The 26,348-nt window shown below is 47.7% G+C and overlaps 2 protein-coding genes across 8 annotated transcripts in view; one reads left to right on the top strand and one right to left on the bottom strand.

The window, feature by feature from the left end:
- Positions 1 to 21,488, bottom strand: part of DGCR2 (DiGeorge syndrome critical region gene 2) — a 100,306-nt gene extending 78,818 nt beyond the window's left edge. For all 7 annotated transcript variants that reach the window (XM_047826588.1, XM_047826590.1, XM_047826589.1 and 4 more), the window contains exon 1: positions 21,139 to 21,488. In XM_047826588.1, coding sequence (XP_047682544.1) covers positions 21,139 to 21,217 — 79 coding nt within the window. In that variant the 5' untranslated portion in view covers positions 21,218 to 21,488. The remainder of the gene's footprint in view (positions 1 to 21,138) is intronic.
- Positions 21,489 to 23,807: 2,319 nt separating this feature from the next.
- TSSK1B (testis specific serine kinase 1B) lies at positions 23,808 to 25,268 on the top strand. The gene has a single exon (XM_047826603.1). It carries the CDS (start codon positions 23,961 to 23,963, stop codon positions 25,068 to 25,070), a length of 1,110 nt encoding a protein of 369 aa, XP_047682559.1. The 5' UTR covers positions 23,808 to 23,960; the 3' UTR covers positions 25,071 to 25,268.
- Positions 25,269 to 26,348: the final 1,080 nt, after the last annotated feature.

Genomic DNA, 26,348 nt, shown 5'->3' with positions numbered 1-26,348 from the left:
GGGTTTTAATGAGGCCTCTGGATAGGCAGCACGTGAACAGTCAGGGGCCATGGAGAAGGCCTACAGGCCAAGGGTGCAGCCTGGACAGGTGCCACCAAAGCAGGAAAGGGGCCCTCGGCTCGGCTGGGTCCCAGCAGGAGATCAAGACCAAAAGGTACTATGGGGCAATCTAGCTTCACGGGATGCACTATGGCTCCAGGAATGGATGCTGCAAGCAGTGGAGACCTTCATCGGAACACTGATCAGCAGCAAGACAGAGAACGGATCTGGGACGGCAGATCTAGGAGACGAGGACAGCATTTCCAAGCATTCAGAATGGTCCCCAGGAGATCATTCTAGAATAAACTGTGATTATATTACAAACTCCTTGCCTTCCCTACAGAGTTCTAAATGCCATTTGCACTTTCATGAGGCAAAGGGCCACCTCTAGCCTTCCTCCAATGACCCCTCTATTCAGGTTCTTGGGATCCCTGGCTCAGCAGTTCCTATAGATCCCCCTGCAACCCCACTGGCCCTCGAAGTGGCTGTCACTTCATGGCCCCAGAGAGATTGCCTGTAACCTCCCTGCTTCCTGGCACAACGTGGCAGCTCTTGGTTGCTGAACAGTTTCTTTCACATATCCTGCCCCTCGGAGCGATTCTGAGGCCCCCTGAAGGGGCAAATGCTTTAGAGGAACCTATCTGGGGAAAGGGAGGATGCGAACAGGGAGTTGGGACTAGGGACTTTGCACAACACAGCCTGCCACTGAGCTCAGCGGTGAAGCCCAGGTAAGGCTGCTGTTAATGGGAGGCCTGGGAACCCCTCGGCTCTGGCAGGCATCAGGATTGCAGCAGGAAGGACACAGCATCTGAATGCCGCACTGCAAGGAGCTCAGACACTAGCTGGCCCTGTGATTCTCACACGAGGGCCTAGTGTCCAAGAGGGAATGGTATGTGTGTGGTTCGTGAAAACTACAGTAAGGAAGTTTTACTAGTAAAATTTAAATTAGGAAGGACAGAGACTGCTATATTTATTGGAAAACCCATCTAATCTGCTCAGCTCACTTCACGAAAGGGCTGACCTGCCTGGCTCCATGTCCTATGGCAACTTGACAGCAGCAAAACAGGAACCAGGAACCAGGCTATGGCTCTTTCATGCAGATCTCTATCTCAAAGCCAACTTGGCTAAGTGGGAATCAGGACTCAGGTGGGGAATCACAGCCACCCCAAATAGGATGCCCTGCATTCTGATCTGGGCGTGGCTAACCCATCCATCCTCAGAGGGCTGGGTCCAAACTTTCTGACTCTGACCCATTTTCTCTTTGTTAAGACAGAAAACACAGATTTATAAAACACCTTGCCTCCATGGAGGTCAGCAATACAAACCCCCAGGGACAAGGAGTGTCTGATTGCTGGATAGGGACCGCAGGGCCAGCATGTACCAAAATATTGTGGTGTCGAAACACAACCAAAATTCTCTGATATTCCTTCCCAAATGCCAGTAGCTCCCCAGACATGTGACCACCAAACCATTTCCAAATAGCCCTGGGGCAGGAGGAGAATCACTGAGAATCACCCTCAGTTAGCCCTCCACGTGAGAGTCAGCTCCCTGGCAGGGGCAGGCAGGTGACCCAGCTCTGCTGTGAGAGCCAACAGGAGAAGAAGGGCTGCCAAGCACAGGGGAAGTCGCTTTTTCCTATCAGCCAAGGAGTCACAAGGTTGATGCCAGAGAACACCACGCCAGTATAGTGACAAACTTCAATATTTATCTTTTATAAGTCACAAGCATTTTCTACATCCAGGAGATGAAGTGACTTATTTTCTATCCTCAGACACTGCCCAACTGGCACACTGGCCCACCTGCCTTGTCTTGTCCTCCAGCTTCTCCTTAGGTGGATGTTTGGGGAGGAAGGCACTGCTTGAAGTAAGTTATCTTAGGGGTGCCTGGGTGGCTTGGTTGGTTAAGCGTCCGACTTCGGCTCAGGTCACGATCTCGCAGTCCGTGAGTTCGAGCCCTGCGTCGGGCTCTGTGCTGACAGCTCAGAGCCTGGAGTCTGTTTCCGATTCTGTGTCTCCCTCTCTCTCTGCCCCTCCCCTGTTCATGCTCTGTCTCTCTCTCTGTCTCGAAAATAAACATTAAAAAAAATTTAAAAAAAAATAAAGTAAGTTATCTTAGAAGAGGAGGGGGAGACCAAAGGAAAAGCATAGGACTGGATAAACTGAAAGAGGACAGACAGACAGATTCACCAGGCATCTCTATTAAATGAACAACACTTTGAAGCAAAGAACAGCAATCTGCAGTCTATATTTTAAAATGGAGGTGGGGGTGGGGGAAAGTTTAAATGTGGGAATAAGACCGGGACAAGAGGGTGGGATAGGGCTGGAGTAATAGCTATCTTGCCTCTGATGTAACATTTACTGGCAGTTTCATCCACCACTCACACCACATTTTGATGACAACCATAGCACAACCAGTTCATTTCAAGAGAAACAGCTGAAGCAAAATCAGATTCTTATATGTTCATTTTGCATGTGTCAGGCAGTGTATCAAATGCCTCGAATACATTATTATTATTATTATTATTAAGTTAGAGAGAGAGAGAGAGAGAGAGCGCCAACATGCGGGTACACACACCTGGGAGCGCAAGCAGGTGAGGGGCAGGGAGAGAGAAGGAGAGAGAATCCCAAGCAGGCCCTATGCTATCAGCCCAGAGCCCATGATCCCACAACTCTGGGATCATGACCTGAGCTGAAACCAAGGGTCAGATACTTAACTAAGCCATCCAGGCACCCTCTATATTATTATATTTAAATTCTTAAGACAAACCTGTTAGCACAGCCTTGTGCCTCCTAGGGGCCAGGTGCTGTGCTAGATGCAAGCAAGAAGAGCAGAATAAGAAAGAAATACAAGGTCTCTGCCTTCACAGAGCTCAAAGTCTAGTAATGAAGCAGAAAATCGTTATTACCTTGGGGTAGCAGTTCTTCGAGAAACAGAGTGAACCGTAAAAGAAAAAACTGAAAACTTTAAAATTTAAAACTTATTTGATCAAAAGCTCAGTAAAGATACATAGATCAATGGAACAAAATACAGAGCCTAGAGACAGACCCACACAAATGTGGCCAACTGATTTTTTGTTAATGTTTATTTTTTTATTTTTGAGAGTGAGGCAGCGTAAACAGGGGAGGGGCAGAAAGGGAGGGAGACAGATGAAACAAAGTGGGCTATGTGCGGACAGCAGCAAACCCAATGTGGGCTCAAACTCACAAACTGCGAGATCATGACCTGAGACGAAGTTAGTTACTCAACCAAATGAGCCACCTGGGCACCCCTGGCCAATTGATTTTCGACAAAGGTGCAAAGACAATTCAATGGAAAAAAGAATCTGTCCACAAGTGATGGAAAAACCAGACATTCACATAACAGAAATGGAACCTTGACCCATTCCTTACGTAGGATATAGAAATTAAAGCAGACCAAAGACTTACATGTAAAATCTAACACTATAAAACTTCTTAGCAGAAAAAATAAAATTTTTGTGAACCTGGGTTAGGCAAAATGCTTACATACATCTCTAAAAGCATGACCTATAAAAGAAAACAATGTTATAAACTGAAATTCATCAAACAACCAGTGGTTTCCAGGTGGAAACCTCAATATAAAGAGCGGTGCTAAGTATAAAGTGGCAGCATGTGGGAATTTGGGGGTGATAAACTGTGCTCTGCATCTTCAGTGTGAGATTGCTTCCATGACCCTACACACTTGTCAAAGCTCAAAGAATGATATACCAAAAAGAAGAGTTTTAGTGTACTAAATTAGAAAACCCAGATTCTTTTAAAAGTACAGTTAAGCAGGGGTGTCTGGGTGGTTCAGTCGGTTAAACACATCCAACTCTTGATTTTGGCTCAGGTCACGATCTCGCAGTTCGTGAGTTCAAGCCCTGCATCGGGCTCCATGCTGATAGTGCAAAGCCTGCTTGGGATTCTCTCTCTCCCCCACCCCTCTGACTCTCCCCTGCTCGTGCTCTCTCTCTCAAAAATAAATAAACTTACAAAAATAATAAAATAAACAAAAGTACAGTTAAGCAAGAATAAAAATAAACACAAAAGAAAAAACTATAGTGGAGCAAGAGAATGGGTAAGTCACTGACCAAGAGAAAATACTTGCAACACATCTGTCTAAAAACTTTATCTGGAGTATACAAAGAACTCCTACAATTCAATAAATTGTATATAACTATTAAATATATATAATGTATATACATTACATGTATATACATCTGGAGCCTGCTTCAGATTCTGTGTCTCCCTCTCGCTCTCTCCGCCCCTCCCCTGTTTGTGCTCTGTCTCTCTCATAAATAAAAATTAAAAAAAAAAAAAAAAAAAGATTTGAACAGACACTTCTCAAAAGAAGATACATGAATGGCTAACAAGGACGTGAAAAAGTGTTCAACATCATCATTCACAGGGAAAGGCAATTAAAACCACTATAGGAACCACAAAATAGAAAGGCTAAACTTTAAAAGTCTGACAACATAAAATGTTGCTGAGATTATAGAGCAACTGGAACTCTTACACAATACTGGTAAGTATGTAAGATAGCATAACCACTCTGAAAAAAACATCTGGCAGTTTCTCATGAAGTTCAATCTTCTATGCAAGAAAGCACTAGAAGTCCTAGCTAGTGCAATTAGGTAAGAAAAAGAAATAAAAGACATTCAAATTGGAAAGGAAAAAGTAAAATTACATATGTTTGCAGATGGCATGATCTGTTATGTCTAAAGATTCCACCAAAGGGGTGACTGGTTGGCTCAGTCAGTTAAGCATCTGATTTCAGCTAAGGTCATAATCTCACAGTTCATGTGATCAAGCCCTGGGTCGGACTCTGTGCTGACAGTTCCAAGCCTGAAGCCTGCTTCAGATTTTGTGTCTCCCTCTCTCTCTGCCCCTCCCCTACTCATACTGTCTTTCTCTCTCTCTCAAAAATAAAATAAACATTAAAAAAATTAAAAAAAAAAAAAGATTCCACACACAAAAAGAACTGTTAGAATAAATTCAGCAGAGCAGTAGGACAAAAAAATCAACACACTAAAATCAGTTGTATTTCTATACGCTAACAATGAACAACTTGAAAAGGAAATTAAAAAAAAAATACCTCTTACAAGAGCATCGAAAATAACAAAATACTTAGGAATAAACTTAAACAAAAGAGATGAAATACCAATATACAAAAACTACAAAACACTGATGAAATTAAAGAGAACACAAATAATGGAAAGACATCCCTTGTTCCTTGTTCATGGAATGGAAAATTTAAGATGCCAATATGACCCAAGCAATCTACAGATTCAATGCATTCTTTATCAAAATGCCAATGATATTTTTTGCCAAAATAGAAAAATCTATCTTAAAATTAATATGGAATCTCAAATTACCCCAAATGGCCAAAACAATCTTGAAGAAGAAAAACAAAGCTGAAGGTCTCACACTTCCTGATTTCCAAACATATTACAAAACTACAATAATCAAAACAGTGTGTTATTGGCATAAACACAGATATATAGGCCAATGATACAGAATAAAGAGCTCCGAAATAAACCCACACATATACAGCCAAATGATTTTTGACAAGGGTCCTGAAACCATTCAATGAGGAGAGGACAATCTTTTCAACAAATATTGCTGAGAAAATATCCATATACAAAAGAATGAAGTTAGACTCTTACCTAACACTATATACAAAAAATAAATCAAAATGGATCAATGTAGAACCTAAAACAATAAAACCCTTAGAAGAAAATACAAGACAAAAGCTTTACAGCATGAGATTTAGAAACGATTTCTTAGATAAGATACAAAAGCACAGACAACAAAAGCAAGAGTAGACAAAACTACATCAAACTTAAAGAAATAAAGTAAAAAGGCAACCTTACAGAATGGGAAAAACAATCTGCAAATCATGTATCTGATAAGGGATTAGTATCCAGCATATATAAAGAACTCTTACAATTCAACAAAGACAAGTAATCCAATTTAAAAATGGTCAAAGGACTTGAATTAGACATTTCTCCAAAGAAAATATACAAATGGCCAACAAGATTATGACAAGATGTTCAACATCACTAATCATTAGGGGAATCCAAATCCATAACAAGATATTACTCCATACCCTTTAGGATGGCTACTATCAAAAAATAAATCAATAGAAAATAAGTGCTGGGACATGTGGGTGGCTCAGTCAGTTAAGTGTCCAACTCTTGATTTCAGTTCAGGTCATGATCCCAGGGTCATGGAATCGAGCCCCATGTTGGGCTCCATGCTGAGCATGCAGCCTGCTTAAGATTTTCTCTCTCATTCATTCATTCACTCTCCCCCACCCCCACCCCCCCATCCTTCTCCCCTGCTTGGACACGCACGTGCTCTCTCGAAAATTAAACAAAGAAAGAAAAGAAAATAACAAGCGTTGGCAAGAATACAGAAAAATTGGAAGCCTTGTATACTACTGGTAGGGTTGTAAAATGGTGCAATAACCACGGAAAATAGTATGGTTCCACATTAAAAACAGAATTACCATATGATCCACAATCCCACTTCTGGATATGTATCCAAAAGAACTGAAAACAGGATCTCAAAGAGATACTTGTACACCCATGTTCATCGCAGCATTATTTACAGTAGTCAAGAGGCAGAAGCAACCTAAATGACTTACAGATGAATGGATAAAGAAAATGTGGTATAGTCATACAATCCAATATTATTCAGCCTTAAAAAAGGAAACTGTCATGCCACAACATGGATGAACCTTGAAGACATTATGCCAAGTGAAATAAACCAATCACAAAAAGACAAATACTGCATGATATGAGGTTTCTAAAGTAGTCAAACTCTTAGAAAATACAACACCAGGGGCTGAGGTGAGAAGGAAAAGGGAAGTTGTTGGTTAGTGGGTAAGGAGTTCCAGTTTTGCAAGATGAAAAAGTTCAAGATCTGTTACCCAGTAGGGTGCATTTAGTTAACACTACTGTACTCTACACTTAAAAATGGTTAAGATGGTACATTTTATGTGTTTTTTTTAACCACAACTTGAAAATTAAAAAAAACAAATGACCTAAACTTTGCTTCCCTGGGCCCAATTAACAATCCTCCGAGGTCAGTTTTATTATCCCCACGTAAGAAATCAAGATGAGGTCTCTTCACAACCCTCCTGGGGCCAGTTTCCCATGTGTAAAATGAGGTGACAGTGGGCTGTACCTAACCCTCACAAGCACAGATAAGACATGAAGGGATTTTAAAGTCGCAAGGGAAGTATTAACACCAAATAAACTCCTGCAGGAAAGCAGCCTCTAAGTCTGAGGCACTCCAAAAGGAGACTGCCACTAAGGCTCAGGCATTAGAGATTTGCTCCAGTTCTTCCCTCAGGCTAGCTCAGTGTGGGCAAAGCTCTGACACCTGCTTGAACCCCCACAAGAGCTCACAAAAGCACACAGCTTATCATTAATGGGTCTCATTAAAGAATACTCAAGGGGCGCCTGGGTGGCTTAGCGGGTTAAGCGTCCGACTCGACTTCGGCTAAGGGCATGATCTCATGGCTCGTGAGTTCGAGCCCCACGTCAGGCTCTGTGCTGACAGCTCAGAGCCTGGAGTCTGCCTCAGATTCTGTGTCTCTGTCTCTCTGCCCCTCCCCCACCTGTGCTCCGTGTATCTCTCAAAAATAAACAAACACTTAAAAAAAAATTAAAAAAACAAAAGGTTTACTGTTAGGGTTCACTAAGCTATTGCACACCTAGTGCTCAGCAGAGTGCATGATGCTCAGAAATGGGGGTGGGGTAGGAGAAGGGTGGTGGTGGTGATGATGACAACAATACCACTAGCAACAGCTAAGAACCGAGGCCAAAAGTACAGGATCAGGCCAGCAGGGGATGCTTTCAGCTCCTGACAGGCCAAGCCTGAGGCTGCCTGGAGGACAGTCACAAGGACACAGCTGTGGGCAGGTGAGATGGGGAGTTAGCACTGTGACACCAGTGGCCAAGGCTATGGGAGGAAGACAAGGAAATGCGGGTAGGCAAAGAGGTTCAAGGTGAAAGGTCAGTAAAGACCAGGCAGAAAGATGAGAAGGAACAGAGGGCAAAAGAGCAGAGGGTAATGAAGTACCCACTGAAGCTGTGCAATGTCAGAGCCGGAGCTCTAGCTTCCCAGGCTTCAAATACTGGCTCCGCCACTTACTAGCTGTGTGACTGTGGGCAAGTCACTTACTCTTCCAAGCTGTCTCTTCATCTGTAAAATAAGGCAGATATGAGTACCGCTTTCTATAAAAAGGGCATCACACCTCACCCTGCAATTATAAAGGAGAAACAAACAACAGCAGCTAGACAGAATTTTATAACATTGTTTTATTGTGGGTCCTAACCATTTTTAGGGTTACTTTCTGGCTTTTACAAGTATTGTCATTTTTACATTTACTTATATGAAACCTTTAAAATACCTTGCTCTGATTATTAACTTTTATTAATGCTTCTTAAAAGATAATCTAGCCATATGGTTCAAAATCCATAAAGGGGTGACAGGTTAAGATTATGAACAAGACTCCCAAGCTTCTTAAAATGTCCACGTTTGTTTGACTGCAATCAGAGGGTGGTGTGGTCACTGGAGGAGGCTGCAAACACTAACTCCTGGAATTGGTCAGCCAGGTCCAAAGAGCTGGGACACCATCAGGGTCCACATGAGAAGTTGGTGGAGCCGGAAGCCATGAGTGACAAGATGCCTCCTCCTTCGCAGGTGCATCTATCTCCACTCAGTCCCCCACAGCCATGCAGCTCTTTCTTCTTATTCTGGACTCATGGTTCAAGAGGCAGAGCATCCAGCTCAAGAGAACAATCTTTGATTTCCAGTTTCTGCTTCTTCTACTTAAAAGCCAAGGGATGCCACCAGGCAAGGTGATTATCTTCTCTGGGCCTCAGCATCCCAATCTCTAAAATGGACCTAACACCTGCCTCACTGTCTCCCTCCAAAATAGGGCTGTTGGATAAAGTATGTGCACAACTATGCCCAAACTCCTGGGCCAACCTTGACCCTACCTTCAGGCAGCTCCCCCACATCACCACACACTCCAGAGACTATCAGCACGTGGCAGATGCCATGTGGAGGGTGGTAGGACTGGAAGTAATTAAACAAACCTCGAACATATAAGCCCTCCACTTATCTTCCCAAAAAAGAAACTGAAATTAGAAAGAGTGATTGACAAAATTGTACCTACAAAATTGTCACTGACAAAACTAGGGCTGGGGCGCCTGGGTGGCGCAGTCGGTTAAGCGTCTGACTTCAGCCAGGTCACAATCTCGCGGTCCGGGAGTTCAAGCCCCGCGTCAGGCTCTGGGCTGATGGCTCAGAGGCTGGAGCCTGTTTCCGATTCTGTGTCTCCCTCTCTCTCTGCCCCTCCCCCGTTCATGCTCTGTCTCTCTCTGTCCCAAAAATAAATAAACGTTGAAAAAAAAAATTAAAAAACAAACAAACAAACAAAAAACTAGGGTAACAAGGTCTCAGGACTCTTTCAAATGAAGAATAATTCATTTTTAAGTATTCAATTATCGCAAAATAACTTTTCAAATGAACTTTTGACTATAGGATAATTTTAGGTTTACAGAAAAGTTCCCATGTACCCTCATCCAGTTTCCCTGGTTGTTAACATCTTATACTACACACTACCATGACACATTTGGCATAATTAGGAAACTAACATTAGTACTTTTCTATGAACTGAACTCCACATTATTAGAATTCCACTAGCTGTTCCTTTTCCTATTGCAGGATCCAATCCAAGATACCACACTGCAGTTAGTATTATAAAGTAGTTTCTGATACGCTCCATCAGAAGATTTTAAAGTTGGGGTACCTGGATGGTTCAGTTGGTTAAGTACCCAACTTTGGCTCAGGTCATGATCTCACGGTTCATGGGTTTGAGCCCCGCTCAAATCTCCTGCTTGGGATTTCTCTCTCCTTCTCTCTCTGCTGCTTCCCCACTAGTGTGAACATTCCACCCCCCCCCCTCTCAAAAATAAACTTAAAAAAAAAAAAAAGATTTTAAGGTTAACAAAATTAAAAAGCTGATTAATAGCATTTACTAATGCTAAAATCTAAGGAATGTAATTGTTATAAATTTTACTTGGCCTTTCTTTTTACTGATGCTGAATGGTCATTTATTCAACATACATAATACTCTTCAAACCCGAGAAACAAAACTGGAAAAAATATTTTAAGCAAATAGCAATTGACACTAATGAGCTGACTTGCTAAAACTATAAATATCTAGTCATAAAAATGATTTCTAATTTACCCAGGAAAATACAACCTATTAAAAAATGAGATGTTTCTTTACTGATTAGTATGACGAAATAGAAGCTTGTTATAATAATGAGATTATAGTAATTACCTCTCTCAATATTTTTTATTTAGTAAAGGCAGTTTAAAATCAATTCAGTTTTGGGGCACCCGGGTGGCTCAGTTGGTTGGGCGACCGACTTTGGCTCAGGTCATGATCTCTCACAGTTTGTGAGTTCGAGCCCCACATCAGGCTCTGTGCTGACAGCTCAGAGCCTGGAGCCTGCTTCAGATTCTGTGTCTTCCCTTCTCTCTCCCCCTCCCCTGCTCACGTTCTATGTCTGTCTCTCAATAATAAATAAACATTAAAAAATTAAAATAATAATAAATAAAATAAACTCAGTTTTGAACCTAACTGTATAACAAACACACAGAAGAGTGAAAAAAATTAATCGAAGTAGCTTTTGGACCCAGTACATTGAGCATATACTATCAGTCTACAGACAAATGAGTTGCAAAAAGAAAAAAAAATCCAAAATCTTACTCAGTTGGGTTGGCTGTGGTAGTGACAATGAGTATAGCACTTCTTTTTTTTTTCTTCCAACGTTTTTTTTTTATTTATTTTTGGGACAGAGAGAGATAGAGCATGAACGGGGGAGGGGCAGAGAGAGAGGGAGACAAGAATCGGAAACAGGCTCCAGGCTCTGAGCCATCAGCCCAGAGCCTGACGCGGGGCTCGAACTCACGGACCGCGAGATCGTGACCTGGCTGAAGTCGGACGCTTAACCGACTGCGCCACCCAGGCGCCCCGAGTATAGCACTTCTGAAACTATTCTCTGCACACTGTAGGACTAAGCAAATAAGTAAATCTACTGATGTTGTTGGAAGCCAGAGTTCTCACTTGTAGAAATACGAAACAGGGAAAACAGGCAAGATCCTATGATGCTGGGTTTTAACCAAAAGAAACAGTATGGGGGCACCTGGGTGGCTCAGTCAGTTAAGCATCTGACTCTCAATTTGAGCTCAGGTCATGATCTTATAGTTCGTGAGACCAAGTCCCATGTCAGGCTCTGGGCTGACAGTACAGAGCCTGCTTGGGATTCTCTCTCTCTCTCCCCCTCCCCAGATTGCATGCATATGTGTTCTCTCTCTCAAAATAAACATGTTAAAAATTTTTTAAAAGAAACAGTATGAATTTACACAAAAAGACACACATACAGACAAGATCCACACACGCACACATGCACAGAGACAGACAGATGTGCATGCACATACACCCCAAGTAGACTGAAAGGTCTAGTAGCAACATCATCCGAGGAGCAATAAACTCACCTAGCACCAAAATCTTGCCTTCTAAATACCATCTCCCACTAAAAGGAACCAGTGTTCCATGGAAAAATGCCTGGGGCAGGAAAGATACAAGTTGAGCCTGGTAATAAGGAACATTCAAAATGGATGAGGACACGTCAGAAGGATGCAGAAGCCAGACTACAGGGGTTTCCCTTCCTGTATTAATTACAATGTAAGTATCAAAATGAATCATGACTGGGGCACCTGGGTGGCTCAGTTAGTTAGGCATCCAACTTTGGCTCAGGCCATGATCTCGTGGTTTATGAGTTCAAGCCCTGCGTTGAGCTCTGTGCTGACAGCTCAGAGCCTGGAGCCTGCTTCTGATTTTCTCTCTCTCTCTCTCTCTCTCTCTCTCTCTCTCTCTCTCTCTCTGCCCCTCCCCTGTTCACGCTCTTCTCTCTTAAAAATAAACATTAAAATTTTAAATATGAATCATGCTAACAGACCATGTAACACACTGAACAGAAAGAAGAATCCATGAATCCATACAGACAGTAAAAAATGAAAAGGAAGACAATTCTCTTTGATAGTAGACTACTACTAAAAGAAAAAGTAAGAACAAATCACCATTTAGCAATCATCACAGTGGCAATTGGTTCAGGCCAGAATCATTAATAGATGCTGAAAAACAATGGGCAAGCCTATATCTCTACTTGCCCATCACAAAGGGGGAAAGCCACATTTCCCCCAGAGAAATGCAGCCAATGCCACCCTACCACATGACCAAGAGTAATATCACCACTCCTGAGACAAACCAATGGGCTGTGTTTCCAGATGCATGCAATGAGAAGGACTCAATGATCTGGGGGATCACACCTGCCAGTATGCATCAACTGAATCTGATCACAAGGAAATAATCTGATAAACCCAAAATGAGGAATATTCTATAAAAGAGTGCCTGTAGGGGTGCCTGGGTGGCTCAGTCAGTTAACCGTCTGACTTTGGCTCAGGTCATGAGCTCACGGTTTGTGAGTTCGAGCCCCTCGTCAGGGCTGTGCTGACACCTCAGAATAGGGAGCCTACCTCTGATTCGGTCTCCCTTCTCTCTCTGCCACTCCCCCCCCAAAATAAACATTCAATTTTTTTTAAAAAATAAAAGAGCTCCCTGTACTCTTTCATAAGTCCATAATACAAAAGACAAGGATAGGAAGCTTTTCCAGATTTTAAAAGATTAAACACACATCAAAATTAAATGCAATACATGATACCAGGTTGGATCCTGACTTGGAAAAATATGTTGTAATCAGACAACCGGCAAAACGGGGACATGGCTAACAGTACTACATCGATGTCAAACTTCCTAGATTTGTTAACTATACTCTGCTTATAAGAGAATGGCTTTGTTCTTAGGAAATATAAATTGAGGGATTTAGTAATGAAGGGTTGTGATGCCTCCAACTTAGTTTCAAGTATGCACACATGTATGCCCACAAATGTGTGGTGAGTCAAATGTTAACAACTGGTGAATCTAGGTGAACTATATAAAGGTGGAGTTCATAGTACTACTCTTGCAACTTTTCCGTAGGTATGGACATCCCCAAAGTAGAAAGTTTTTTTTTAAAAAAAAAAGAAGTATCGGGGCGCCTGGGTGGCTCAGTCGGTTAAGCGGCCGACTTCAGCTCAGGTCATGATCTCGCGGTCCGTGAGTTCGAGCCCCGCGTCAGGCTCTGTGCTGACAGCTCAGAGCCTGGAGCCTGCTTCAGATACTGTGTCTCCCTCTCTCTGACCCTCCCCCGTTCATGCTCTGTCTCTCTCTGTCTCAAAAATAAATAAACGTTAAAAAAAATTTAAAAAAAAAAAAAAGTATCTCTCTGCCTCCCTCTGAAGGAAGATATTTTGAAATCTTAATTCTTTTTGGGATTAAGCTTCCTCATACCAATAAAAAAAAAATGCTGACCATTGGATCTTTGAGATTTGGTTTCATTTTCTCCCTTAAGGCACCTCTCAACTGAATAATTTTGTTCGTATCAATGTTCCCCATTTAGGCCACTCTAACTCTAAATTATCCTTGGTGAAATTATACCACTTAGATAAATAAGCACACAAATTTGAGTTATAGCATAAATACATGTGAAAACCAGGATCCCAACCTGGAGCTGCTGCAGATATAGTTTTAGACTGAGACAAATACATGAGAGTCTGGGAACAGCCAGTTGGAAGTACTGCCTGTGTACTTTAAGAGTTAGGTCCCGTCAGCCTCTTGGCCATGCCATCTTTAACTGTAAATCTCACTGAACTTCTGGTTGATGAAAAGTTTAGGTAAGAGGACTCTCCCAGGACCAGACTCCACAGGCAAAACAAAATAAAACTGAGGAGGGGCACCTGAGCGGGCTCAGTTTGTTAAGTGTTCAAAACCTGATTTAAGCTCAGGTCATGATCTCAGGGTTTGTGAGTATGAACCTGCATCAGGCTCTGCACTGTCAGCAAGGTGCCTGCCTGGGATTCTCTCTCTCCCTCTCTCTCTTCCCCTCCCCTACTCACTCATGTGCACACACTCTCTCAAAATAAATGAGTAAACTTAAAAAAAAAAAAAAGACTGAAAAAGTTCTCACAAAGTCCATCTAAAAGAAATGATGTACAACTATGTGTACAAAGATCTCCAGAACACTTGTCCACTGAAAAACTCAGTAAGTTTCCATAAAAAGTATAATTCCATTTATGTAAAATATTCCATGTATGAAATTTTTGTAAATATTTTTTTTAAAAAATCAACATTTTTCCAAACTGTCCTGGGCTTTCACTGTGGCTCACTTGGTCAGTCTGCATGTGTGCATCCCACCCTCACTGATGGTGTGGAGAGAGAATCTGAAGGAGTGGCCAACAAACCACTGAGGTTTGCAGCACAGGCCCTGCTTTGGCCCTAAACAAACCTCATCCCTTTCAGGTACTTCCAGTTCTCTTGCTCTGCCTTATAAGACCACAGAGCCAGGGATAAATTAACCAACCCAGAGACCCTAGGAAGCAACTAGCAGCATTCAAAAGGCGTCCACATCAGGACACCTGATTTCAATCTAAGTACTGGGGGTCCTGGAACCTCCCATCTCCCAGCTGACCCTCTGGGACACCCTCTGCAGTGGCCTCTGCCCCTTGTCCAGTGCCCCAGGGAGCCCCAAGCAATCCTCTCCACAGCCACAAATTCCTATGGAAGGTCCCCTCGGGAATAAGGCTTCTAAGACAGGGAGGAATAGGGTGGACACCTGGAGGCTTTCTCCATCCAGCATACCCACTGGGGCTCCGCTCTCAGCCCTATCCAACATGGACCTGTCAACAGCTGAGAGCAGACAGATGACAAGCTGATCAAACTAATGACTGGCTGTCAGGATCTGGAATTGAGGACAATGACCAGTCCAAGCTGTGAGGACAATGACCAGTCCACGCTGGCTGAAGAAAGGCCACACCAGGCAGAGAAGGGCAAGCGTGGCAGTTCTTGCACCTACCAGCTCTGAAGCCAGGCCTGTACTGTGCAATGGCCCAGGGAAGGGCAAGCCATGTCCTCATGCAGGGATAAGTCCGGTTCTCAAGCCTCGGTGCCAAGCAAGTCCATTCGAGAGGAAGCCCGGCCCACCCACCCCAAAGGCTTCCTGACCAACCTCCCCCCTCCCCCCACCAACAACCCTAGGCTGGGTGGCTGGTAAATTTCAAAAAGGATCCACATTTGTGAGAAGTCTTCACCTGCTCTCACCTCACAGCCCAGCTCACCCCTGCAGGAAGGAGAAGCTCTCCGCAGTGGGGGCCCAGGCCAGCTGGCCTACAGTTTCCCCCACCCCAAACACACTGGTCCTCCAAAGGCGTTCTTGCAGGCGGCCACAAGGCCCTTATCCTCACCACCCCCACCAGGGGCAGCTGCGAGGCCCGCTGGCTAAGGGAGCTGTTGCTCTTTATGTCAAAATATAAATAGCCATTTGTGCATTTGTTCAATAACTGATTTCTGAGTGCCCACTCTGTGCCAAACTAAGCCCAGGGGACACAACATGAACGTGACAAAGAGTAAAACGTGTCAGTATGAACAATCCTAGCCCTGTCCAAAGCACTGCGGCTGTTTTGGGGGCTCTAGGAAGCCACACACACCCCCTCTCAGACCATGAGAATGGCTAGACTCATTTAGCGCTGTGTGTCAGACAGTGCTCAAAGCCACTTCACTCTGCTGCCTCCCAGGTGGGGGCTCTCTCCTAAGAAACATGCCCTTATGCACACACACCCATGCACCCAGACTTTCAGGGGGTCCCTACACTCTCTAAAGTCCATCCGGAGCTAACATGAACGGCCTTTTTGTCAGGATGTGTTAGAACTGTATACCCATTGATTTTAATTCTCATAGCATCTCTCAGCTATGTTCTATTTTGTCTGCATTACAGATAAGGAAAATGAGGCTCAGCACAGTCACAGAGTGGACAGCAGAGTGGGTCCTGACTCCCAGCCATGCAATCTAGGGTTCACACTCTTAACCCACTACACTGGGCTCTACAAACAGCTTGTGTGAAGCAACACCAGACCTGGGCTTCCTCCCTCCCAGGTCGATGCCCAGAAGCCGCAGGACACTGTGTCCACAGCTCACTGCACAGGCCATTCACCCTCCCCTGGACTTACCCTGTTGAGGAAACATGTCCCACATGATGGAACACACAGCCCAGCTTGGAGCAGCAGGACAAGATATGATTTCACTTAACACCCCAAGTCAACTGGCAAATCACACCAAAAACAAAATAGCCATACTTTGAATCCATCCATCACGCTGGCAAAGTGTTGGCTCAAAATTGGGCTCTCGGGATTATTGACCCACTCTGCAGACTGGAAGAGGAAAGGGCCACTCACCAACATCTTAGCACCCCAAATACAAAAAGCACATGTGATGAGGGAACAATTTGGCAGTGTACCAAAGACACTTAATCAGTCCCTTGCTAACTAGTAGGTCCTAAATGTTGTCACTGATACATTCCACTTAAGAACCAATGTTTCCCTACACCAAGTACCAAAGGGAGGTAAGAGATCACCTGTGCAAGGAGGGCTAACTAGATCACCTGCCATGATGGCTAACTAAAGAAGCACAAGCCTTAGTGCTGCCAAACTGCCTAGGAGAGCAAAGGGGTGAGGAAAAGTGCAAGTGAGCTAGCCTGAGAAGCAGGACTAGGGAAGGCTGCAGGCAAGAGCAATCTGGGTCAGAGGAACAGGAAAGGTACAGCGTAACAGCAGCAAGTAGGTGCAGACCCATCTGGCGAAGTGTGCAACAGCAGCACATTCTTCATTCCTAAAACCAGAAGCACCAACTGAAATAATAACCCTGATTCGCTGCCACCTGGGCCAACCGGAGCTTTAACCACAGTGCTTCCTGTGCCCTCAATACTTTCCCGTGGTGACGGTGCCCAGCACACAGCAGGTGGTAGCTGGTGACAGTGCCCAGACACAGCAGGTTGTTGTGAGGGCTTGTTACAGGGCTGTGGGGAGGCATCACCGTTCGTCTCCCGAGGGACATCAAGTACCAGGAGTCTCCTCCTGCTCTCTGCAGTGGCCAAAGTGTTCAGGGAGAAAGGGCCACTTACTTTCAAATGATTCAGAAAATAAATTATGTGTGTGCATACGTACATACGCACATGCACACATGAAGAAGAAGGCAAGTAAGGTAAAATGCTGACAATAGGTAAGCCTGGGTAGAGAGTACGCAGGTATTCTTGGCATGAATTTTATTCTTGCAACTTTTCTGTAAGTTTGAAATTATTTCCAAATAAAAACTTTCTTTATATGTTAAAAAAAAAAAAAAGACATTTCGTTAGCTAGTGAGGTTGGAAAATATGTTAACACCCCTTTTCAACTAAAAAGAATGAAATTCTTAAGCTGAAAGCACAACCAGCCAATGAAGCAAGTTCTACAGTGTTACAAGGTGGTGGGCTGTGAAGGAAAGAGCTCACTCAGAAAGCGCCTGGCAAGCCCAGGTGCAGGTTCAACTTCCCAGCTATTTCTATGAGTTTCAGCCACATCTGCTTGCAAAATATCCACACTCTTCCCCTTCACTAACCCATGTGCTGCTCCAGAGGAAAGGTGCTGTGGCCACTAGGTTAGTTCACTGAAGATTTATCAATTCAGCACAGACAGCAGGCCCCTCTGGGTTCCTAATGACAAAAGGGAAAGAACCCTGAACTTGGAGTGAATTCACCCAGGTTTGAATGCTAGCTATGCTGTTCACCAGCTGTGCGACCTTATGCAAGTCATTTGCCTCTCCAGCCAGCTTTTCCAACAGTACAAGGAAGACAGCTTCCAGTCTTGCTACCTCATCAGGCAGCCTCACTGAACACAAGGTTTTTACAGGGCTGGGGAGCTCAGCTGAGACACAGCTCACATGGGGAAGGCAAATGTTTTCTCAGCCATGTATGGTGGGGTCACCCTGGACAAAGCTGTAGCTAAAACCATGGCATGATTTTCTTTCGTCAACGAGAAAAACAGTTTTAGAATCAGCAATTGCTGCTGCATCCTCTGCACAGATGGAGAAAAGGTCAATGAGATGACACCATGGCCACTGGTCCCCCAAAAGCCCCTCCATGCTTGTCGTTCCTCAGAAGAGATCTCCAACCTACCCTTCTCACCACACCCCCAGCGGATATAACAGACACCACCGTTGGTCCTTATGGCTAACCACAAAGGGGATTTGGGGAGAGAACTGGTTCTATACCTCAGATCAGAGTATTCAGATGGAAAAGGGTCTGTGCTCACCTGGAGAACCACTTGGTCTATCGAGGGAAGAGATGTGGCCTGGAGTTCCACAGCTGGGGTTAAGGCCGGGGCAGGACAAACACAGCCGGAGTAGACAGAGCCTCAGCCAAGGGCACATGATGGGCCAGACATCTAGGACTGACATCTCATCTCGGCCACTTACTTTCATGAGCTCTCTGTTTATTTCCCCATCTATAAAATGGGGCTAATAACAGCCATCTACCTCACAGGGATCACCTGAGAGGTAATCAATGCACATTTTACTACACATTAAAACAGCACCTGGCATGTAACACATCTTCAATCAACCAAGATCAAATACGCATTTAAAAAACAAAAACAAAAACTTTGCCAAAAGGTCAAATTCAGAGCTCTCTTGTTGCCGCCACTCTGTGAAAGCCTTCACACTCTGGCCTGCACCAGCGAAGAATCAAAAGTGGCTTGGCCTCAGTCCTCAAGGACTCCCTCCCCTGGAAAGTAGGTTCTGCCTGATGCCCTCCTCACACTCAAGTACGGGTCTAAGCTGGGACTCCAACAGAAAGAATGCAGGTGAAGACCAGGGAAGCCCTCCTTCACAAGCATCAGCCAGCAGCACCCTGCCTGGAAGGACACAGAGCACACACAACCCTGCAAAAGAGAACCTCTAACCCAGAGTGTGACTGGCCCTAGACAACCAGCCAAAATCAGGAAACCAGCAAACCCCCCAGGGTTTGCAAGGCAACTCAAAACACCATTAGGAACCACTGCAAAGTTCTAATCTGGAAAGTCATGAATACAATGGGATAATCTGCCCCTTCAACCAGAGCCACCTCCTTACCCCAGCTCAGACCTAAGTGTGAGGTCTCCTATAAAGCCCTCCCCTGCTTCAAAGGTACAAAAGACTGGCCACCTGGACTGCCTGCCTCTTAGCCCCCACACTCAAGCCTGATCTATACCTAGTTTCTGCTTCCGTACCTAAAGGGCACTCCTAGAGAAAAGGATTTACTCAATTCATTTGAGCATCCCTAGTGGTAGGCAGACAGAATTTACACTTTCTGAATTGTTGCTGGCCAGTTGGCAGGATACCCGGACAGACAGCAAAGGAAAGGGAGTTGGGGACGTTGGTCACCTCTATCATCCAGAGAGGTGGTGCTGGACCTGGAACCAGAGGCACCCCAAGGAAGACAGGCATGATGTGTGGCTTGGCCCCTGAGTCCAGTGACCTGATAAGCAGAACTAGGACCCAAGAGCCAAAAGAGAATGTCTCACTTCTCTACAGATATAAACATGTTTTCTAAAGAACTTAATCACAAGGAGCCACAAATGCTTTGGTTCTGGACCTCAAGGGCCCATTCAGTACTCTCTCCACAACTAGCCCTTTTTCTGGCTACCATTCCTACTGAGGCCATCCCACCAGTCACCCTGCTGCTGAGGGAACCATCAGAAGCAGCGAGCAACCAGCTCTACTCAGGGAGCCCGGAGAAGCATCACTGGAAAGACTCCAGGTTGAGCAGGGGCCCAGGGCCTTGGCCACCAAGTAAACACTGGGGAGGAGACAGCAGTCTATTTAGGATGACAAAGGCAGAGAGGTGTGTCATGTCTGGTATGAGCGCCTTGGCTGAGGCATTAAGGAGGGTGGCACTCCACTGTGCTCCCCAGCCTGTTTTTACAGAGACCTGACAGAGCTCACAGACAATAGCCCTGGACACTTTGGCCTTCATGGGCTCCTTCCGCCATAAAAGATTACTAAGAATCATACTTTTCAACTGCAATAGTATAAAGCTAAATAAATTTGAATGTGCATAACATTTTCTTTGACCTAAACGGTCAGGGTTTTTTTTCCTTGCTAATTTTAAAAGAAGACCACTAAAAGCACTCTGTGGGCCCCCAGCACCGAGCCTCCTGTACTTGATGAATAAATCTGCCCTGCAATTGGGGATTTGATTTTTTTGTTGCATTCAATGGAGGAGGGGGTACACAAGAAACAGAGATAAAAATTATCCTGGACCTTCTGGCTGCCATGATTCTGATTCCCCACCACAAGCTTACTTATAAAAACACAAGCTCCAAAGGGAGTTCCAAAAGCATTTAATCATCACATACAAGGTACACTCCTAAGTGCCTGGCAATGTCTAAGCTCCGACGGCGGAGACCCGGCCGCGCGCGGCACGAGTCTCTGCCCCAGGAAGCTAGCTTGCTTTCTGAGTGCGACGCTTAGCGGACTCCTAGTACCTCCTCGGATCGATCTCTCAGCTGAGTTCTCAGCTACAACACCTCACTGAGTGACAATAAGCGACACGGCTACCGCTCTCCAGCCAAGGAGTTTCCAGGGCCGAGGCGCTGGCACAAAAGCACTGCTGAGGAATAACATGGGAAAAAAAAACCATGTGTCTCCACGAGCTGCTCTCTCGACCCCAGCACTCCAGCCTGACCCCAGCCGCTGGGCAAGGAGGGCGCGCCCCAGGGGCGCAGCTCCTCCGCCAGAGAACTCCCAGGCCCCAGAAGTTAGGTCGGGCCCCGCACACCACTCTCGCTTTGGTCAATCTCAAAGCACGCAGCGCTCCACGGACACGGATCCAAAGGTAACATCCCCTCGAGAACAAAGTTCCATGATGTGAGAAGCGCTCGGAGCCCAGGTAAAACTCTCGGCACGGTCCCGGGCGGGGGGCACGGCGGCCCGCGGGCAGGCCTCAGAGGCGCCCTACCGGGGCCCCGCCCGGTGGAGGGAGATCCCGGGAGACCCCGGCCCCGCACACCGCCCCCCCTGCCCCGCCCCCACACATCGCCCCCACCGCGCCGCGCCCACCGCGCCGCGCACCTGGCCGCAGCGGCTCGGTGACGGTGAGCACGAGCAGGAAGAGCAGCAAGAAGGCACCGCTGTCTGCCTTGGGCACCATTTATCCTCCGTTCATCGTCCCCGGGGCGGCCGCGTGACCCCGCGGGGAGGCCGGACCGGGCCGGGCTGAGGGTCAGGGGACCGAGCCGGGCTGAGGGTTAGGGAACCGGGCCGGGCTGAGGGTTAGGGGCCGGGCGCGGAAAGGCAGCGGGAGAAGGCTCCGGCTAAGCCACGGCTACACTGGCCGCGGACTCGCGCGCACTCTCGGCCTCAGTCTCGGGTTCCGACTCCGGCTCCGCGCAAGATGGCGGCCGTCCTGCTCAGCTCCGCGCCGCCCCCCGCCCGCGACGCCGGCTCCCGCCAATGAGTGCCGAGGCAGGGGGCGTGGCCTGCACGCTCCCAATGCGTGCGGACCCTTGGCAGTGTAGGGGGCGGAGCCTGGGCGGTTGTACCCGAAAGGGGCGAGGCCTAAGGCTGGGAAGGTGGTGGGGGCGGGAACCGAGAGGCGGGCTCGACGGGTGGGCGGAACTATAAGGAGTGAAATGTACCATTGGTTATGCAGAGAGGTGGGGCTCGGGGGTGGAGCCTGGGTGGTAGGGCCCGCCAAGGGCCAGGTTACGAGCTCTGGACGCGCTGGGCAAGGGCGTGGGGGAGGGGTAACGGGGCCAAGCTGACGAACACAGAGAGGGTCGGGGTGCAGTGGGGCTGATGACGTGGGGCGCGGAGGGGCAGGGAGTGGCCCTGGAGGGCTGAGCGTGAAGGACGAGGGGAGCGACAAGGAGCCAAAGTGGTCCCGGGTGAAGAAGGGGTCTTCACACCTTGCATACCTGCAGGCCCAGGTCCTGTCAGCAGCCCAAGAGTGCTCCCTACAGTGGTCTTTAAAAAGAACCGCTGCGAAAAAGGGATAAGGAAAACTGGAGGAACCCGGACATGCTTTGAGGAAGTAGGGAGATGGGGGAATGGAGGAGCCACCCTGTAAGGAACCATCACACACTACTGAAAATGTTTCAGATGAAGAAATAGCCTAAAGGAGTGTTCTACAAGGAGCGCTGACAAGGAAGCCCAGATCTTAGACTGTGGAGCAAAGCTGGCCTCTGGAGGAAGAACTCTGCCTACACAATGTGGGAGGAGGGGGAAGGAATGCTGGGCACAGCTGCTGCCACAGCAGGCCACGTCTGCATAGAGGAAAGGCTCAGGAGACGATTCCAGTGTTGACCTCACACCTGTCAGGGAACAGAGTGACTGTGGAAGAGGGCACGGCAAATGGGAGTGTCCTCAGTAGGAGAGGAGCAGGCTGTCCAATGGAAGGACCACCAGCCATGCACACAAGGCCTGGCACAGGGTGTCAGGGCTGGGGAAGAGGGTGAAGATGGGAGCAGAAAAAAGGGGGACCCATTTTAGCCTGGCCCACCTCCAGCCCCACCAACTTACTCCCCAGGAGCAGTCCTCTCAAGCTCTTTCAAGGCATGATCCTCCTGAATGTCCCAGGATTCCAGCCTATGACACTCAGAGTCACTCAGTGAGAGAGGTACCCACTCCCTCTGAGTGGATATGACCAAGGTTAAACCCAAAGCTAGGCCAGACCTGCCTGCTCCTGCTCTCTTGGGCTATAGCCTGTAGCAGGTGCTAGACAAAGAGCCTGTCACAGCAGAGGGGCCCCCACGCTGGCAGAAGCAGTGGTCCCTGTCCAACACTGCCCTGGCTGCTTGCATTGTCCTCATGGACCATTCCCAGAAGCAGCTGCTGCACTCAGAGGGATTCAGGCATAGCTTTTAATGTGCCATGGGAGCCCAGCCAGGGTTACAAGCTAGGCAGACCCCAGAGAGGCAACTCACAGCTAAGAGAAGATATCCCAGCCAGTTGTTCCCCTGCAGAGCCACTGTTGGAGAAGCAGGCCAGCAAAGGTTCAGATGAAGAGAGTAGGACAGGGAACTTATGCAGGGAGAAGGCAAAACCCTGGCCTCTGAAATTGCAGTCACTGCACAGGAGTTTTTGCCCATCCTGATCCACCTCTACCCTTGGCCCAGATACATGGCCTGCAGATTTCCTGTGTAGACACCACCAAGGACCTCCAGAGCTGAAGGGAGGGAAAAGAGATCAGGGATATTTTTTCCTAGCTCCCTCCCTGTGGGGTCACTGCAGCTTCCACCTGAGGTCACTGCCTCTCTCAAGGTGGTCCTCTACACTCTTCCCAGGTTCCAGTGACCCACCTTCCCTTCCAGGTGTCTGTTACTACCCTTGGGTTACCCTACACTCAGTTCCCACCTTTGCAAGAAAGATGAATTTATAAACTCTTCAAACTGCCCTTAACTTGAGTATGTCTTTAGTTTTCCTTCTGGGACGCAGACTAATAGGACCATTTGCCCTGGATTCCCTGGGATGCCTCATGTGGCAATAATCAGCCCCACAAGCAGGTCTGGCTCCTGATTTGGAAGCACCAGCACACTGATGTGTTCCCCACAGCCGTCTTGTATCTCGGGTCCCAGCCAAGTGCAAGGCCACTCTTCACTGGCCATTGGTCTGTTTCAGCCCACTGGCTGGTCTTCCAGGGTTCCAAGTCCAAGTGGCTCAGGCCAGAGCCTCATTCCCCCAGAGCACTCCTCCTTTATGACTTCACCCACTGAAATCACCTGGGAGACGATGCTCAACATTCCACCCCAGAGTCTTGGCCTCTAGGAGGCAGGAACAGCAGGCCCAGCCAGCCCAGAGGACTCTCTGTCCACAGTGTAAATAAGGACGCCACTGGCCCATGTCCCGCAGGGATGTAGAGGGCAGCCTCAGAGGCACTGGGCGCTCCCGGCACCATGGATGACGCTGCCATCCTCAAGCGACGAGGCTACATCCTGGGGATAAATTTGGGAGAGGGCTCGTACGCAAAAGTCAAGTCTGCTTACTCTGAGCGCCTGAAGTTCAACGTGGCGGTCAAGATCATCGACCGCAAGAAAGTCCCCACGGACTTCTTGGAGAAATTCCTTCCCCGGGAAATTGAGATTCAGGCCACGCTAAACCACCGCTCCATTATCAGGACCTACGAGATCTTTGAGACCTCTGATGGCCGCATCTACATCATCATGGAGCTCGGGGTCCAGGGCGACCTCCTCGGGTTCATCAGAACCCGGGGAGCCCTGCACGAGGATGATGCTCGCAAGAAGTTCCACCAGCTCTCCTCAGCCATCAAGTACTGCCATGACTTGGACATTGTCCACCGAGATCTCAAGTGTGAGAACATTCTCCTCGACAAGGACTTCAATATCAAGCTCTCTGACTTTGGCTTCTCCAAGCGCTGCCCAAGGGATGACAGTGGCCGACTGATGCTAAGCAAGACTTTCTGTGGGTCAGCAGCTTATGCAGCACCCGAGGTGCTGCAGGGCATCCCCTACCAGCCCAAGGTGTGTGACATCTGGAGTCTGGGTGTGATCCTCTACATCATGGTCTGTGGCTCCATGCCCTACGATGACTCCAACATCAAGAAGATGCTGCGCATCCAGAAGGAGCACCGCATCAACTTCCCCCGCTCCAAGAACCTGACGGGTGAGTGCAAAGACCTCATCTACCACCTGCTACAGCCGGACATCAACCGGCGGCTGCACATCGAGGAGATCCTCAGCCACTGCTGGGTGCAGCCCAAGGCACAGGGCCTGTCCTCTGGAGTCATCAACGAGGAGGGGGAGAGCTCCCGGGGTGCTGAGCCCTCGTGGACCCCTGATACTCCTGATACCCCAGCCACCAAGCTGGAGCTCCAGGAGGAAGCACGGTCCGAGACACGGCCTGAGATACAGTCCGAGTCAAAACCTGATGAGACGATGCAAATGCGGGTGTCAAGGCAGTCAGATCCCACAGGCCTTAATGGCGAGCTGCAAAGCAGGGAAACAGAGGAGGGGGTTCCCTCACGGCCTCCAGAGACACACACCTAGCGAGCCTCTCTCGGCCCAGGGGACTGGCAGGGAATGATGCAGAGCTCATGGCTTTGAGCCTGAGCTCCAAAGAAGCCAAGGGACAAGCCAAAGAAGGAAAACTGTCCTGGATGAGCCACTATTTTCATCAGTTCCTTCTCCTTTCCTTTGAACTTGGTAACCCACATGGCTAAAAAAGCAATAAATATTAGTGCAGACTCCAAAGTGGACGTCTTTGCCCCAGCTGACTGCAGTCATCCAGGGAAAGGATCCTGCACTCCCCCCACCCCACCCCCGCCAGCTCCCCACTCTCAGATCACACTGCACTTCACCTCCAGTTTGGGAAAATAAATCCCAGTGTGCCCAACCCCAACTGTGACCTCAGGCTCTGGACCAGAGTAAAGAGCTGAGCTAGGAAGATGCTGCTTCAAGAGGGAGGCCATGAGCACGGTGCTGAGGAAGGGGAAGGGGCACAGAGAGGACAGGATAGCGAAGGGCAAGGTGGCTGCCTGCAGCAGAGGAGCGGGAGGCAGAGAGCTCCGTCTGCAGTTGGGGCTGAGGGTCCGGGCCCTCAGCACCCCAGTGCCACTGCCTCCTCAAGGCTGCCGGTGGGGAAGTGCCCTGCAGGGAGCAGGTGAACCAGCCTCTCAACCCCTCTTGAGCTCCCCACCCTGCTAGGCAACTCGTTTCTTCTGCTCTACTAGCCATGGCCAACCAGCACCCAGTTCTGGACCTGCCCTGAGTCATCTGCCCCTGGTCATTCTCCCTGCCCAGAGGAAGTGGTGGGGGTGGGGCACTGGATGGCCCAGTGCCACCCAGCCTGCCTGTCCCACAGTCACTGTATGGCCTTGACTACCTCTCTTTCCCTTCTAGTCCCCAGCCTGCCCCCAGGGTTGATGATCTATGCCAGAGTGGAGAAGCAGACATTGGTGAGGAGAGAGGACAAGTGTGCTCACAATGCAGTCCTGTCCCCTATGGCCATAGGTGTCCCGTAGAGAGAGGAGGCCAGCGTTTAGCACCACTGGCTACTCTGTCCTGTGAGGCCCACCCATGTCATTCTCAGGCTCTTCTCACTTCAGCCACGGCAGCCCCTTTCCCTGCCTGTTCTGCACTCACTCTGGACAACCTCGTGTGGATCTGTAGGTTTGACACATCAAGAAGACAAGAGCCTTCAGACTTACCCCTCCCCTGCCCATGTCATTGTCCTGGAAAGACCCTAACCCCAAGCCTCGGGAGAAGTGAGGTCCTGTGAGTGCCCTGGCCCTGCTCTCTCTGTACCCCTCCCCACATCCGCTCCAT

This window comes from Prionailurus viverrinus, chromosome D3, assembly GCF_022837055.1.
Source record: "Prionailurus viverrinus isolate Anna chromosome D3, UM_Priviv_1.0, whole genome shotgun sequence".
Classification (NCBI taxonomy): domain Eukaryota; kingdom Metazoa; phylum Chordata; class Mammalia; order Carnivora; family Felidae; genus Prionailurus; species Prionailurus viverrinus.
The sequence above is the reverse complement of the archived record's forward strand: the minus strand, read 5'-3'. Positions and strand labels throughout refer to the sequence as shown.